The sequence below is a fragment of the Salmo trutta genome, chromosome 4 (assembly GCF_901001165.1).
Source record: "Salmo trutta chromosome 4, fSalTru1.1, whole genome shotgun sequence".
NCBI classification, from domain to species: domain Eukaryota; kingdom Metazoa; phylum Chordata; class Actinopteri; order Salmoniformes; family Salmonidae; genus Salmo; species Salmo trutta.
In genome coordinates, this window is record NC_042960.1 from 20,386,104 (window position 1) to 20,403,345 (window position 17,242).

The following is a 17,242-nucleotide window of genomic DNA, read 5'->3' on the forward strand; positions in this document are numbered from 1 at the left end:
CTCTTCACCTTTCTCTGTAGACACCTGAGGAGCTGGAGGATGACTCAGACTTTGAGCAGGAGGACTACGACGCCCGCAGCAGGACCAGCGTCCAGACGGAGGACGACCAGCTCATCGCCGGACAGAGCGCCAGGGTGAGTGGAACTCTAGAACCAGCTCTCGAACCCCACTAGAGCCATACACTAGAACCGCACTCCAGAACCTGCTCTGGAACATTCCGTAGCTCGCTGCATAGGAACATGATTGGGGTTGAGTTGGAAATGGGACCCAATATAGTGCACTACTTTTGAATCAAGAGGTGCACTGCGTAGGGCATAGGGTGCCATTTCCGATGTGCCCAAGGATACCCCTATTTATCACAAAGGCCTTTCACATTGTCCTTCCCTGCACAGTTCCAGCAACTCTGGTGGATTCGTAACCAGGTCAGCCCAGTAAACCTAGGCTTGGCTCAGTTTAGCTCATGCTCAGTAATGTGAAAAGGGTATTGTTGTAGTGTGTCATATTGCAAGTCGGCCTTCCCTTTCATTACATAAAGCCTCTTGTTGCACCACTTCAATTTCTCTCGTGTTCAACATAATGTAAATTCCCAGTGGGTTCTGCGCTGGATAAACCCCACTATTGTATGATTTTAATATCACAGGATGCCATCATACGGAAAACGAAAAGTACATTGAAATGATCATAACCTAATTTGATTGTTTTGAAATGACTAAAGCATGATCCCACTCGGGAGGAGAGACGGGTGTAAAATTGCGAGTGCAAATGAAGCCGTATCCCCCCTCCGATATTACCGGGAACGCACACTCGACCCGTGCCAAGCCTGTGACCAGTGATCACCGGGGCTTTGGGCTTTGTGCACATTAGTGTTTTTTTCCATGTATTATTTGTACACAGGGGCACTGCTTACAGTACATTAAAGGGTATCAGTGCTTACCACCCCTACAGCAGGGATAGAGGTTGGCTGTTGAGGTTGGATTGTGGAATGCCGGGTGGCAGGAAAAGGTTTGGCCTCATGCCTTCCCTCATCCTGAGAGGCCTGCTGCTGCTAGGAAGCCTTCCTCAAAGTCGGAGGGAGTCCGGGAGAGAGAGAGAGAGAGAGAGAGTGTGAGAGAGGGAGGGAGAGTTGGCATTATGAATGGGAAATGGATTGGAGAGGGGAAACATTGAAATTAACCCAAAGCCTGTTGGCACCAACTGGCCTCATAAACACACACACACCACAACCACTACATCTCTCTCCAAACAAACCTGTCAAAAAGTTTAAAGGAGGTGAAAACAAACAGAGAGAACGGTTGTGTCAAACTCCATGATTATAACAACTAACTTTGGCCATAAGGCGGGTACAGCATTGTACTTTTGGGAGCATAGACAGCCGTTGTTCTGGGACACTGGTAGGGGGTCCGGCAGGGGGTCCAGTGCCTGTTTTGCCAGGGTGAGAAGTAGGTACAGTTGGGTCTCATCGAATCCCACTGAGTCGTCCCAACTGTGTCCCGTGGCTCACACACGCGCACCCACACACACACCCACGACCTCCTGCAGCGAAGGCCATCTGAGCTCAAACGCATCACACAGAGTTGAACAAGTGTCTACGCAACTCTGAGTGGGCGATACCTCCTGCTGCTAGTTAGTTTAAGGTGCGTGCTCCTGGGTCTCATGTTGAAAATGGATGCCACTTGAAATGAATGGGTGCTGTTCATTTGGAAATGTAGACATGCACATGATATATAGACATGCTTGCTATCACACACACACACACACACACCCACACACCCACACATCCAGTACATTTGCTCATAAACACAAACACGTACACTCACATTTTCACATAGACACGCATACGTAAAAGATGCGGTTAGCCTGGACACAGGTGTCCTGCCCACTCGCCCTAACCTGTCATGTCACGGTAAACCCTGTTTACCTTCTCCCGGTCACGTGAAGTGCACATTGGCACACCACAGCATGTGTTGTCATTAGAAGAGACAAGAGGAAAGGTGATCGGCCATCTTGTGTGTCTTCTCAGTGTGAGCCGACATGGCGAGCATGTCCAGGTTTACACCCACTGTTCCTTTCACGCTGGGCATGTGTAGTGTAGTATGCAGCACACACCGCGCTGACACGAGGTTAGCTACTCCTCACTGGGCTAAAACAGCTTCAATCGACAGTGTTTTCACATCATTTCAACCCCCCCCAAAATCTGTGATGACGTTGAATCAATGTGGAATTAGATTTGCAAGGCGTTATCAACATAAGGGAATTATGTCTTTTTTTTTCACCCTACTTTGAACCTAAATCCAATGAAAGGGTGAAGTGTTTGCTTGATTTCACGTTGAATTCACGTTAATTGACAACTCCACCAAATGTACATCAAAACTAGACTTTTAACTGACTTCTGTGCCCAGTGGGTCTCTCTTTGCGTCAAATACACACAAACCACACGACACCAGGTTAGCCTCTCACTCACTCTTTCTTTCCCTCCCTCTGTCTCTATCTCACATTCTGACACTACGGGTGTGATGCAACGGATATTTTTGATCAATTTGATGGCACAACAATTATTACACCGCCATTGTGTTGCTTCTCCAGTGTGAACAAGGCTTTATTTCTCTTGTTTTCTCTCCCTCTCGCTCTTCCTTTTTCTCTCTCTGCCCCCCCCCCATTGTTCCTCGAGCGGCTCTTCCTGGTTGTCACTTCTATTATACTTATGCATAGAGCTAAGTTATTAGACTCAAACATGTATAATATGAGGAGGGAGCAAACACAGGAGATGGCCTCTCTCTCTCACTCTGTATTTTTGTCCTCCACTTACACAGAGACAGAGATACACACATACTTACAGAGACACTCACATACTTACAGAGAGACACACACATACTTACACAGAGACACACACATACTTACACAGAGACACACACATACTTACACAGAGACACACACATACTTACACAGAGACACACACATACTTACACAGAGACACACACATACTTACACAGAGACACACACATACTTACAGAGAGACACACACATACTTACACAGAGACACACACATACTTACAGAGAGACACACACATACTTACAGAGAGACACACACATACTTACAGAGAGACACACACATACTTACAGAGAGACACACACATACTTACACAGAGACACACACATACTTACACAGAGACACACACATACTTACACAGAGACACACACATACTTACACAGAGACACACACATACTTACACAGAGACACACACATACTTACAGAGAGACACACACATACTTACACAGAGACACACACATACTTACAGAGAGACACACACATACTTACAGAGAGACACACACATACTTACAGAGAGACACACACATACTTACAGAGAGACACACACATACTTACAGAGAGACACACACATACTTACAGAGACACTCACATACTTACACAGAGAAACACACATACTTACAGAGAGACACACACATACTTACAGAGAGACACACACATACTTACAGAGAGACACACACATACTTACACAGAGACACACACATACTTACACAGAGACACACACATACTTACACAGAGACACACACATACTTACACAGAGACACACACATACTTACACAGAGACAAACATACTTACACAGAGACAGAGACACACACATACTTACACAGAGACAGAGACACACACATACTTACACAGAGACACACACATACTCACACAGAGACAGAGACACACATACTCACACAGAGCCAGAGAGACACACATACTCACACAGAGACAGAGAGACACACACTTACTTGCACAGAGACAGAGAGACACACACTTACTCGCACAGAGACACACACTTACTCGCACAGAGACACACACATACTTACACAGAGACACACCCATACGTACACAGAGACAGAGACACACCCATACGTACACAGAGACATAGACACACCCATACGTACACAGAGACATAGACACACACATACTCACACAGAGACATAGACACACGTACTCACATAGAGACATAGACACACACATACTCACATAGAGACATAGACACACACACATACTTACACAGAGACAGAGACCCACACAGAGACAGAGACACACATACCTACAGAGAGACACACACGTACTCACAGAGAGACAGAGACACACACATACTCACACAGAAACAGAGACACACACATACTCACACATAGAGGCGCGCACATAAACTCAGCGAAAAAACGGCCCTTTTTCAGGACCCTGTCTTTCAAAGATAATTCGTAAAAATCCAAATAACTTCACAGATCTTCCTTGTAAAGGGTTTAAAAACTGTTTTCCATGCTTGTTCAATGAACCATAAACTATTAATGAACATGCACCTGTGGAACAGTTGTTAAGACACTAACAGCTTACAGACGGTAGGCAATTAAGGTCACAGTTATAAAAACTTAGGACACTAAAGAGGTCTTTCTACGGACTCTGAAAAACACCAAAAGAAAGATGCCCAGGGTCCCTGCTCATCTGCGTGAACGTGCCTTAGGCATGCTGCAAGGAGGCATGAGGACTGCAGAAGTGGCCAGGGCAATAAATTGCAATGTCCGTACTGTGAGACGCCTAAGATGGACAGCTGATCGTCCTCGCAATGGCAGACCACGTGTAACAACACCTGCACAGAATCGGTACATCTGAACATCACACCTGCGGGACAGGTACAGGATGGCAACAACAACTGCCCGAGTTACACCAGAAATGCACAATCCCTCCATCAGTGTTCAGACTGTCCGCAATAGGCTGAGAGAGGCTGGACAGGGGCTTGTAGGCCTGTTGTAAGTCAGGTCCTCACCAGACATCACCGGCAACAACGTCGCCTATGGGCACAAACACTCCATCGCTGGACCTAACAGGACTGGCAAAAAGTGCTCTTCACTGACGAGTCGCAGTTTTGTCTCACCAGGGGTGATGGTCGGATTCGCGTTTATTGTCGAAGGAATGAGCATTACACCGAGGCCTGTACTCTGGAGCGCGATCGATTTGGAGGTGGAGGGTCCGTCATGGTCTGGGGCGGTGTGTCACAGCATCATCGGACTGAGCTTGTTGTCATTGCAGGCAATCTCAATGCTGTGTGTTACAGGGAAGACATCCTCCTCCCTCATGTGGTACCCTTCCTGCAGGCTCATCCTGACATGACCCTCCAGCATGACGATGCCACCAGCCATACTGCTTGTTCTGTGTGTGATTTCCTGCAAGACAGGAATGTCAGTGTTCTGCCATGGCCAGCGAAGAGCCCAGATCTCAATCCCATTGAGCACGTCTGGGACTTGTTGGATAGGAGGGTGAGGGCTAGGGCCAATCCCCCAGAAATGTCCGGGAACTTGCAGGTGCCTTGGTGGAAGAGTGGGGTAACATCTCACAGCAAGAACTGGCAAATCTGGTGCAGCCCATGAGGAGGAGATCCACTGCAGTACTTAATGCAGCTGGTGGCCACACCAGATACTGACTGTTGCTTTTGATTTTGACCCCCCCCCCCCCTTTGTTCAGGGACACATTATTCCATTTCTGTTAGTCACATGTCTGTGGAACTTGTTCAGTTTATGTCTCAGTTGTTGAATCTTGTTATGTTCATACAAATATTTACACATGTTAAGTTTGCTGAAAATAAACGCAGTTGACAGTGAGAGGACGTTTCTTTTTTTGCAGAGCTTACATGCAAAAAAGCACGCACACAAACACACACAGAGAGACACGCACACACACACACACAAAGCCCTTGATAGGTCAGCCATAAAATTGATCTCGCTAGTGTCTGGGCATTTTATTTCAAATGAAACAAATTAAAGTCATTTCGCGATGCCCCTGCCTGTGAAGAAACCCAGAAAGCGCCGTGTCTAATCCCCGCCGAGCCGCCGAGTGTATTGGCACGTGCTCTATACGATGGGATTTGCCACTGCGCTAAGCTCCCAAGGCCCGCTCTTGTTGTTATCAGTAAGCAGAGGAAGGGATTTTGGGATAAGTGAATTCTGGAGAGCGGGAGAAGAAGAAAATACTCTCGCCTAGTACCCCCCCAACCCTTCTATTATGACATCCCAATTGGCCCCTGTGTTTCTTTGTAAATCACCATTGAGCAAGTTTGAGGACTAAGCTAACCTTTTGAGCCGCCATATTCATGTCATTGACAGTTGGGGTAGATTCCCTTTAATTCAGCAGAGGAATTGGAACCAGACCTGTGAAGTTGTCTGTACACTTTTTACAGTAATGGTAAACACTTAATTGATCGAGGTAAGAGGTGACACAGTTAAGAAATAGTTTACCTATTTAAGTAGACTTCATCACAAACCACATATTAAAGTTGGTTTGTCATGTGTATCGTGCCACAATCAGGGAACTCCGAGACTCGTTACAGGTGTGTGACAGCCATACAGCCAGAGCTGGCCATGTTGCCGACCTTTTTTTCTCCCTCTGCTTTTTGTCTTTGTTGTCTTTGCAGTTGCTAGCTGACCAAGATCCTTTTTATTTCAGTTTACCGTAAATTCCAGACTATACGCCGCCGCAACTTTTTTCCCACGCTTTGAACTTCGCGGCTTTAACAATGGCTAATATATGGATTTTTCCCGCTTTCAAATTTGTGGGTCCTGACAGCGTGGAGCATTGTCAAAAAATCCACTATCATCAACGGGTTTTGAAAGACTGGACTGCTGCGTGTTGAAGAGGGCTCAGCGGGGGATTTGCCTCCGGATGAAAGTGACGAGAGCGACAATGAAAACGATCTAATATCGGATGAAGCAATTCTGAGGCTATTCAACTCCGACACCGAAGGAGATGACTTCAGTGGTTTCAGTGCACAGGAGGAGGAAGATAGTGACCAATGACTTTCTTGGTAGGCTACTGTTTACTGCAAATTTTTTGTTACAAGCCGTGTTTCGTTAAAGCCTATTTATTTTTGTTACAAGCCGTGTTTCGTTAAAGCCTATTTATTTTGTTACAAGCCGTGCTTCGTTAAAGCCTATTTATTTTTGTTACAAGCCGTGTTTCGTTAAAGCCTATTTATTTTTGTTACAAGCCGTGTTTCGTTAAAGCCTGTGTAAAGTTAATTTGTTTCAATGTACCGGTAGACACCTGCGGCTTATAGACATGTGCGGCTTATTTATGTTCAAAATAATATATATTTTTTAAATTCAGTGGGTGCGGCTTATATTCAGGTGCGCTTAATAGTCCGGAAATTACGGTAGTTGTTGTTTTCACTGTGGTTTTACTGATTGACTGACACTCCCTGTATCAGTATGAGTAAATGCCCTTCCAGTTTCCAGCTAGACCAGGTCTGGTCATAGTGCCCCCGGAGAAAGGTGAACTTGGTTGGGGAAAATTTATTTCAACTGCCTGCCTGCCTCCCTCTAAAGGGGGTAGCTCAAAATGTCTGCCAACATAAAAGACTCCACACCCCATAAGGCCATGCTGCTGTGACCAAGTTGCAAGTGATGTTGCTGATTTATTAGCAGTGTAGCTCTCCATTTGAACATACTAAGTTAAGGTGGAACTAAACAGCCAGCAGGAAACTACTGTCCAGTCAACCTACTGTCCAGTCAGCCTTATTTGGAAGAATGGCGCCTGAGGGGATGGCTGCCATTTTACCAATTGTGCTATTTTGTGTGTTTTTTTGCATTGTTTGTAACTTATTTTGTACATAATGTTGATGCTACCGTCTCTTGTGACCGAAAATAACTTTTGGATATCAGAACAGCGATTACTCACCTCGAACTGGACAAAGATTTTTTTCTTTAATGAGTCTGATGCAAAGGATATAATGTGACAACCAGACAGGCCCAAATCCCTGTCATTCACATGAAGAAAAGAAGGAAATACAGATATTAGGGTGCCTTGTGAGAATTTGTTGGCGAGTAATATCTGTTCCATTGGCCAACGTGCAATTACTGGAGAATAAACTGGATGAGCTCCATTCGAGACTATCCTACCAATGGGATAATAAAAACTGTAATATCTTATGTTTCACGGATAATATAGAGTTGGCTGAGTTTTCCGTGCATCGGCAGGACAGAACAGCTATTTCCGGTGCGATGAGGGGTGGGGGTGTGTGTCTATTTGTCAGTAACAGCTGGTGCGCGATGTTTAATATTAAGGCAGCCTCGAGGTATTGCTCGCCTGAGGTAGAGTACTTCATGATAAGCTGTAGACCACACTACCAAGAGAGTTTTCATCTATATTTTTTGGAGCCGTCTATTTACCACCACAAACCTATGCTGGCACTAAGACTGCGCTCAATGAGCTGTATAAGGCCATAAGCAAACAAGAAAATGCTAATCAAGAAACGGCGCTCCTAGTGGCCGGGGACTTTAATGCAGTTAAATTTAAATCCATTTAGCCACATTTTTACCAGCATTTCAGATGTGCAACTAGAGTAAAAAAACCTCTAGACCACTTTGACTCCACACACAGAAACACATACAAAGCTCTCCCTCGCCCTCCATTTAGCAAACCGGACCATAATTCTATCCCCCTGATTCCTGCTTGTAAGCAAAAATTAAAGCAGGAAGTACCAGTGACACCGCTCAGTACGGAAATGGTCAGATGACGCTTATCCTACGCAACAGGACTGCATTGAGGAGTATACCACCTAAGTCACCGGCTTCATCATTAAGTGCATCGATGACGTCTTCCCCACAGTGACCGTACGTACATATCCCAACCAGAAGCCATGGAGCTAAAGGCTAGAGCTGCCGCTTTCAAGGAGTGGGACACTAATCCAGACACTTATAAGAAATCCCGCTATGCTCTCAGACGAACCATCAAACAGGCAAAGTGTCAATACAGGACTAAGATAGAATCCTACTACACTGGCCCTGATGCTCAACGGATGTGGCAGGGTTTGCCAACTATTACTGACTACAAAGGGAAACCCAGCTGCGAGCTGCCCAGTGATGCGAGCCTACCAGATGGGCTAAATACCTTTTTATGCTCGATTCGAGGTAAGAAACTCTGAAGCATGCATGAGAACACCAGCTGTTCTGGACGACTATGTGATCACAGTCTCCATAGTGAATGTTGACCTTCAACATTCACGAGGCAGTAGGGCCAGACGGATTACCAGGACGTGTACTCAGAGCATGCGCGGACCAACTGGCACGTGTTTTCACTGACATTTTCAACATCTCCCTGACCGAGTCTGTAATACCTACATGTTTCAAGCAGACCACCTGTGCCAAAGAAAGCGAAGGTAGCCTGCCTAAATTACTACCACCCCGTAGCACTCTCGTTGGTAGCCATTAGGTGTTTTGAAAGGCTGGTCTTGTCTCACATAAACACCATCATCCCAGAAACCCTAGACCGACTCCAATTCGCATACAGCCCCAACAGATCCACAGATGACGCAATCTCAATCGCACACCACACCTGCCATTACCTGGACAAAAGGAACACCTATGTGAGAATGCTGTTCATTGACTACAGCTCAGTGTTCAACACCATAGTGCCCACAAAGCTCATCACTAAGCTAAGGACCCTTGGACTAAACACCTCCCTCTGCAACTGGATCCTGGACTTCCTGACGGGCTGCCCCAAGGTGGTAAGGGTCGGCAACAACACATCTGCCACGCTGATCATCAACACGGGGGCCCCTTAGGGGTGTGTGCTTAGTCCACTCCTGTTCTCCCTTTCCACCCATGATTGCGTGGCCAAGCACGACCCCAACACCATCAATAAGTTTGCTGACGACACAATGGTGGTAGGCCTGATCACTGACAACGATGAGACAGCCTATAGGGAGGAGGTCAGAGACCTGGCAGTGTGGTTCCAGGAAAACAATCTCTCCCTCAACGTGAGCAAGTCCAAAGGAGATGATCGTGGACTACAGGAAAAGGAGTGTCCATACTACCAACAAACTATCATGGTCCAAACACACCAAGAAAGTTGTTAAGAGGGCATGACAATGCACTTTCCTCCTCAGCATATTGAAAAGATTTGCCATGGGTCCCCACATCCTCAAAAAGTTCTACAGCTGCACCATTGAGAGCATCCTGACCGGTTGCATCACCGCCTGGTATGGTAACTGCTCAGCATCTGACCGTAAGGCGGGGTAGTGCATACAGCCCAGTAAATCACTGGGGCCAAACTTCCTGCCATCCAGGACCTATATACTAGGCGGTGTCAAAGGAAGGCCCAAAAAAGACGCACGGCAAGCGGTACCCGAATGACAAGTATAGGTCCAAAAGGCTACTTAACAGTTCCTACCCACAAGCCATAAGACTGCTGAACAATGAATCAAATGGCCTCCCAGACCATTTTTATTTGCTCTTTATTGTCTATGTATAGTCACTTTACCCCTACCTACATATACAAATTACCTCGACTAACCTGTACCCCTGCACATTGACTCGGTACCGGTTCCCCCTGTATACAGCCTCATTATTGTTATTTTCTTGTGTTACTTTTTTAAATTATTATAATTTCTTTTTTACTTTAGTTTATTAAGTCAATATTTTCTTAACTCTTTTATTCATTGGTTAAGGGCTTGTAGGTAAACATTTCATGTTAAGGTCTAAACCTGTTGTATTCAGTGCATGTGCATTTGTTTACCTCTGCTTTGTGTTTGCCATGTAAGCTACATTTGTAGTTTGTTTTTATTTCATTGATTAAGTTCTGACCTTCACCCTTGTCTCTCAGTGTTCATGGCTAAGCCTATGTTTAGTGTTGGCACACAATAATTAATGATACAGATAGTAGCAACCTTACATTTGGGGAAAAATTACAGTAATGCTGAATTTCTCATAATGATCAATGGAAAAGGTCAGATTTGTCACAGCAATATGTAAGCTCTTTGTGGAAGCTATAGATGTTTTATCGCTCTAAAGTCAATAAAATACCCAAACTCAATACACTAGGGTCTCTATTCAATCGGTATCACTGAAGCATTACAGATTGTGTATAGAAATGTAAAGGTAATTTCTGATTGAGCTGACATATGTAGCATTTACCAAGAACGCAGTGTCCGCTTACGCAGAACTTCCCCAAAACAGATTGAGTAGAGATGTTATGTAATTCTTACATACTGTAGCCACATATATCATGTAGATTCCATCTACAAGTAGAATAGCTGGATGTAGAACTAGATACAGTAATGACCAGTAATGCCTGAAATGTTTGGATGTTCAATTGTAGAAGCAGAACATATAGATGGTGAACAATGTAAAAGCTGATGTAGGCTACTTGATTATGGCTATTAGTGTGTGTGCGTACATTTTGAATGATCAGTAAAATTCAATCAATCAAATGTATTTATAAAGCCCTTTTTGCATCAGCTGATGTCACAAAGTGCTATACAGAAACCCAGCCTAAAACCCCAAACAACAAGCAATGCAGATGTAGAAGTACAGTGGCTAGGAAAACTCCCTAGAAAGGCAGGAACCTAGGAAGAAACCAGGCTCTGAGGGGTGGCGAGTCCTCTTCTGGCTGTGCCGCGTGGAGATTATAACAGAACATGGACACGATGTTCAAACATTCGTAGTTGACCAGCAGGGTCAAATAATAATAATCACTGTGGTTGTAGAGTGTGCAACAGTTCAGCACCTCAGGAGTAAATGTCAGTTGGCTTTTCATAGTCAATCATTCAGAGTTAGAGCCAGCAGGTGTGGTAGAGAGTCGAAAACAGCAGGTCCAGGACAAGGTAGCATGTCCGGTGAACAGGTCAGGGTTCCTTAGCCGCAGGCAGAACAGTTGAAACTGGAGCAGCAGCATGACCAGGTGGACTGGGGACAGCAAGGAGTCATCAGGTCAGGTAGTCCTGAGGCATGGTCCTAGGGCTCAGGTCCTCCAAGAGAAGATAGAGGGAGCATACTTAAATTCACACAGGACACCGGATAAGACAGGAGAAATACTCCAGATATAACAGAATGACCCTAGCCCCCTGACACATACTATTGCAGCATAAACACTGGAGGCTGAGACAGGAGGGGTCGGGAGACACTGTGGCCCCGTCCAACGATACCCCCGGACAGGGCCAACCAGGCAGGATATAACCCCACCCACTTTTCCAAAGCACAGCCCCCACACCACTAGAGGGATATCTTCAACCACCAACCTACTACCCTGAGACAAGGCCACGTATAGCCAATGAAGATCTCCTCCACAGAACAAACCCGAGGGGGGCGCCAATGTGGAATGGAAGATCACGTCAGTGACTCAACCCATTCAAGTTACGCACCACTCCTAGGGACGGCATGGAAGAGCACCAGTAAGCCAGTGACTCAGCCCCGTAATAGGGTTAGAGGCAGATAATCCCAGTGGAGAGAGGAGAACCGGCCAGGCAGAGACGGCAAGGGCGGTTCGTCGTTCCAGTGCCTTTCCGTTCACCTTCACACCCCTGGGCCAGACTACACTCAATCATAGGACCTACTGAAGAGATGAGTCTTCAATAAAGACTTAAAGATTGAGACCAAGTCTGCGTCTCTCACATGGATAGGTAGACCATTCCATAAAAATGGAGCTCTATAAGAGAAAGCCCTGCCTCCAGTTGTTTGCTTAGAAATTGTAGGCATAATAAGGAGACCTGCGTCTTGTGACCGTAGCATACGTGTAGGTATGTACCTCAGAAACAAATTGGAAAGATAGGTAGGAGCAAGCCCATGTAATGCTTTGTAGGTTAGCAGTAAAACCTTAATCAGCCCTAGACTTAACGGGAAGCCACGGAGTGGAGCACTGGAGTAATATGATCCAATTTTTTGGTTCTGGTCAAGATTCTAGCAGCCTTGTTTAGCACTAACTGAAGTTTATTTTGTGCTTTATCTGGGTAGCCGGAAAGTAGAGCATTGCGGTAGTATAATCTAGAAGTGACAAAAGTATGGATACGTTTTTCTGTATCATTTTTGGACAGAAGGTTTCAGATTTTTGCAATGTTACGTAGATGGAAAAAAGCTGTCCTTGAAACAGTCTTGATATATTAGTCAAAAGAGACATTAGGGTCCAGAGTAACGCCAAGGTCCTTCTCAGCTTTATTTGAGACGACTGTACAACCATTAAGATTAATTGTCAGATCCAACAGAAGATCTCTGTTTTTTGAGACCTAGAACTAGCATCTCTGTTTTGTCCAAGTTTAAAAGTAAAACATGTTCCGCCATCCACTTCCTTATGTCTGAAACACAGGCTTCCAAGGAGGGCAATTTTGGGGCTTTGCCATGTTTCATCGAAATGTACAGCTGTGTATCGTACGCATAGCAGTGAAATTTAACATTATGTTTCCGAATGACATCACCAAGAGGTAAAATATATAGTGAATAAAATAGTGGTCCTAAACGGAACCTTGAGGAACACTGAAATGTACAGTTGATTTGTCAGAGGACAAATCATCCACAGAGGCAAGCTGATATCTTTCCCGACAGATAAGATCTAAACAAAAGCAGCACTAAGGTCTAGCAGCATGAGGACAGACGCAGAGCCTTGGTCTGATGCCATTGAAAGGTAATTTACCACCTTCATGAATGCAGTCTCAGTGCTATGATGGGGTCTAAAACCAGACTGAAGTGTTTCGTATACCTTGTTTGTCTTCAGGAAGGCAGTGAGTTCGCTGCGCAACAGCTTTTTCTAAAATGTTTGAGAGGAATGGGAGATTCGATAGTTTAACGAGGGGCGATATTTTAGAGCTACAAGAAGATACATTGAAAGGTATCGTTATGTGAAAGTGGGAGAGTGGTAGTGTTGAAATCTACCCTAACATGTATGTCAATGTATTCCTAGCTCCAAAATGAAGATTAAGTATTGCATTCAGATGTATAGAGGAGTGATGAGAAAACTCAATGAATCTTTAACAGTTTATCCAGATCCAATACCATTGTAATACACCTCGGTGTAAGGATTTGTGCTTCAACAAACACCTTGAAAATACATGTCCAGATACGTCTTAGAGGCTGCCAATTCACACACAATTGGTGGGCCCAAAATTGCCCAGACATTAGATTGGTTGACATGGGAAGGTTTCTCGGTCGTCACTACAACCGATAATTACAGAGCTCACGGTTAAAAACTACTGATGTTTACCAATGATGTTTAACAGAGAGAGAACCCGGTATTTTAAAATACGTGGTTCGATCTGGTCAACAACTCAGGTTTCAAAATGTCTTGGTCAGCGACTTCACTGGTCCAGAATTAGCAGCAAAGAGGGATTTCTCTGTCAGCTTGTCCACTGCCGTTTTCAGTGTGGTTTCTGATTTCTGAACAGGAGTGAGGATTTCAACACAGTACATACATTCTGCTGATTCACACAGTTCATGCATATACTGTAATATATCAAATATACTACCGTTCAAAAGTTTGGGGTCACTTAGAAATGTCCTTGTTTTTGAAAGAAAAGCACTTTTGTTTTCAATTAAAATAACATAAAATTGATCAGAAATACAGTGTAGACATTGTTAATGTTGTAAATGACTATTGTAGCTGGAAACGTCAGATTTTTTTTATGGAATATCTACATAGGCGTACAGAGGCCCATTATCAGCAACCATCACTCCTGTGTTCCAATGGCACGTTGTGTTAGCTCATCCAAGTTTATCATTTTAAAAGGCAAATTGATCATAAGAAAACCCTTCTTTAGACTAGTTGAGTATCTGGAGCATCTGCATTTGTGGGTTCGATTACAGGCTCCAAATGGCTAGAAACAAAGACCTTTCTTCTGAAACTCGTCAATCTATTCTTGTTCTGAGAAATGAAGGCTATTCCATGCGAGAAATTGCCAAGAAACTGAAGATCTCGTACGGTGCTGTGTACTACTCCCTTCACAGAACAGCGCAAACTGGCTCTAATCAGAATAGAAAGAGGAGTGGGAGGCCCCGGTGTACAACTGAGCAAGAGGACAAGTACATTAGTGTCTAGTTTGAGAAAAAGACACCTCACAAGTCCTCAACTGGCAGCTTCATTAAATGGTACCCGCAAAACAACAGTCTCAACGTCAACAGTGAAGAGGCGACTCCGGGATGCTGGCCTTCTAGGCAGAGTTCCTCTGTCCAATGTCTGTGTTCTTTTGTCCATCTTAATATTTTCTTCTTATTGGCCAGTCTGAGAGATGGCTTTTTCTTTGCAACTCTGCCTAGAAGGCCAGCATCCCGGAGTCGCCTCTTCACTGTTGACGTTGAGACTGGTGTATGGTTAAGAAACGTTTGTTTTTGTTTTCTGTTACAGAACATTTTGCTACGGTGTGCATTAATGAATAGACCCCATGCTCACTATCCACCTGCCTCAGCTCTGCTGGCACCCCGTATAATTAGTGATCAGTGAATAAAAGATGTGGCGAAGAGGGCATTCTAATGTCTGACCCCTGACTGTGGGGGTCCGTGGTGCTGAGCCGAGCCACCCTTGCCCGTCGCAACTGTCAGGGGGGAGGGTCGGTGCAATTACCCAGTTGATGGCCATGGTGTCGCTCACGGTCGGGATGGGGTCATCTCTCTCTCGGTGTATGCACTAACCTGTCGCGATTGATTCCACTTGGAGTTTAATACAGGACTTCCTGCCCTCTGTTTGGCTGCTCAGTCTCATGTTAAATGCGATATTTAACAGAGCGTGTCTGTATTCAGTGTCTATGAAGAGTGCTACAGGATAAAGCTTCCCCTGAGGATTTTCCCTCTTTACTTGTAATTTTGGTTCCTTTTGGGTTTAATTACAGACTAACACTGCCGTGTGTTAAAGTTTTACCTACCGCCGTTCTCACCCACCCATGTTGTTGTTTATGAACAGGATAGGCGGGATGCTGTATGGTGTGTGTTTTGGCACAGAGCAGCTGTACGAAATCTAGCTACACTCAACACTGTAGGGGTTATGTTTGTTTATGTGTTTACATTGCTTTAAACAGAGAGGAAGAGGCAAAGCGAGAGGGTTAACCCGGGCCAAAATCTGTCTTGTCCAGCAGGTGGCGTTTGTATGGAGGTAAATTAGTGTCAAATGTGGTTAACAAAAATGTAATGGGTTATTTGCTACACGAGTGTATTTGATCGAATATACGTTTTGTAATGCTTAGGTTGTTACGAGTGTACTGGTATAAGTAGGACATGTGACATCCCGGCAACTTTGAGAAAAAACACTTTATATCGGAGTTGTGCTGTTAGTGCTATCCGGGATCCTTGGGACGTTCATACTCTTAACCCTAACCCTTACCTTAACCATAACCGGTTACTTTAACCATTTTAAATATCAAATTCAATTGGGTAGGGACGTCCCAAGGATTCTGGTTAGCAAGGACCGTTGTGGTTGTTCACACGGGTATCTGCTCTCTCAGTGGCTAGAATGGTCCCATCTGGTCTTGCCCCCTGCCGACTGTTTTCCATTTTTAAAGACATTTATTGTAATTGTTTGAGCGACCAATGGAGTATCTGGTCAATATAATGGAACATCTGTGCTTTACACCAGTGGTTCTCAAACCTCTCCTTGGGGACCCCAGACGTTTCACAATTTTGTTTTAGCCCTGAACAAGCTCATCTAATTAATCTAATTAGTGGACAAGTTGAATCAGGTGTGCTTGCTCTGGAATAGATCAAATGCATGGAACGGCTGGGGGTCCCTGAGGAGAGGTTTGAGAACCACTGCTTTAAACTACTACTCAAACGCCAGCCTGAGGTATGTAAACATGGGCACTTGCCCAATTCCTTTCTACTTGACTCCTTGCCTCGCATCCTCTCTCCTTGCCTCCTTCTCAAATCCCATTGGAGGAGAGGGTCCGAGGGGAAGGTCCTTGGATCTTCTCCACCAATGCGTTTTAAGAACCTTGTGAGGAGAGAGAGGACACAATGAATCAAGAAAATACTAACTGAGAAAGAGCCCTGGTCCAGCTTGCTCCGAAACAGAAACCAGCAAGGCTCCGCTGGTGAAATAGTTCCACTTGGGCAGCAATACCAAACATATAATATCTAGCTCTGAGACTGTAGAGAGGGAGTGATCAGTAGGGTGACATCTGGTGCTGTGTGATGAGATAGCAGTGTCTGATGACACCTAAAACAGCTTTGTGCCTCTCTCTGCATATCTCTCACGCTTTCTCTCCTTCCGTTCTGAGCTACTTTATGAGAGGAAGACGAGTCATTTGTGGTTGTTATTCTCTTCCTCACACCTCCATGGAGGGAGGGGTGAAAGGTGATACACGTTCACACTGAGCTCATCCTGCCGGTCACCCCCACACACCAGCTTTGCTGTGAAAGAAATGTGGGAGGGACGTAGACAGACAGACGGACGGAGGAGAGGAGAGAAAAAGAGGCAGAGTGGGGAAGTTATTTCTTAATGAGACCAGTCATGCTTATAAAGAC

General features: G+C 44.9%; 1 protein-coding gene across 1 annotated transcript in view; it reads left to right on the forward strand.

The window, feature by feature from the left end:
- LOC115192023 (catenin alpha-2) overlaps positions 1 to 17,242 on the forward strand; it is a 661,748-nt gene that overhangs the window by 621,991 nt on the left and 22,515 nt on the right. The window contains exon 14 of the mRNA XM_029750111.1: positions 21 to 134. Coding sequence (XP_029605971.1) covers positions 21 to 134 — 114 coding nt within the window. The remainder of the gene's footprint in view (positions 1 to 20; positions 135 to 17,242) is intronic.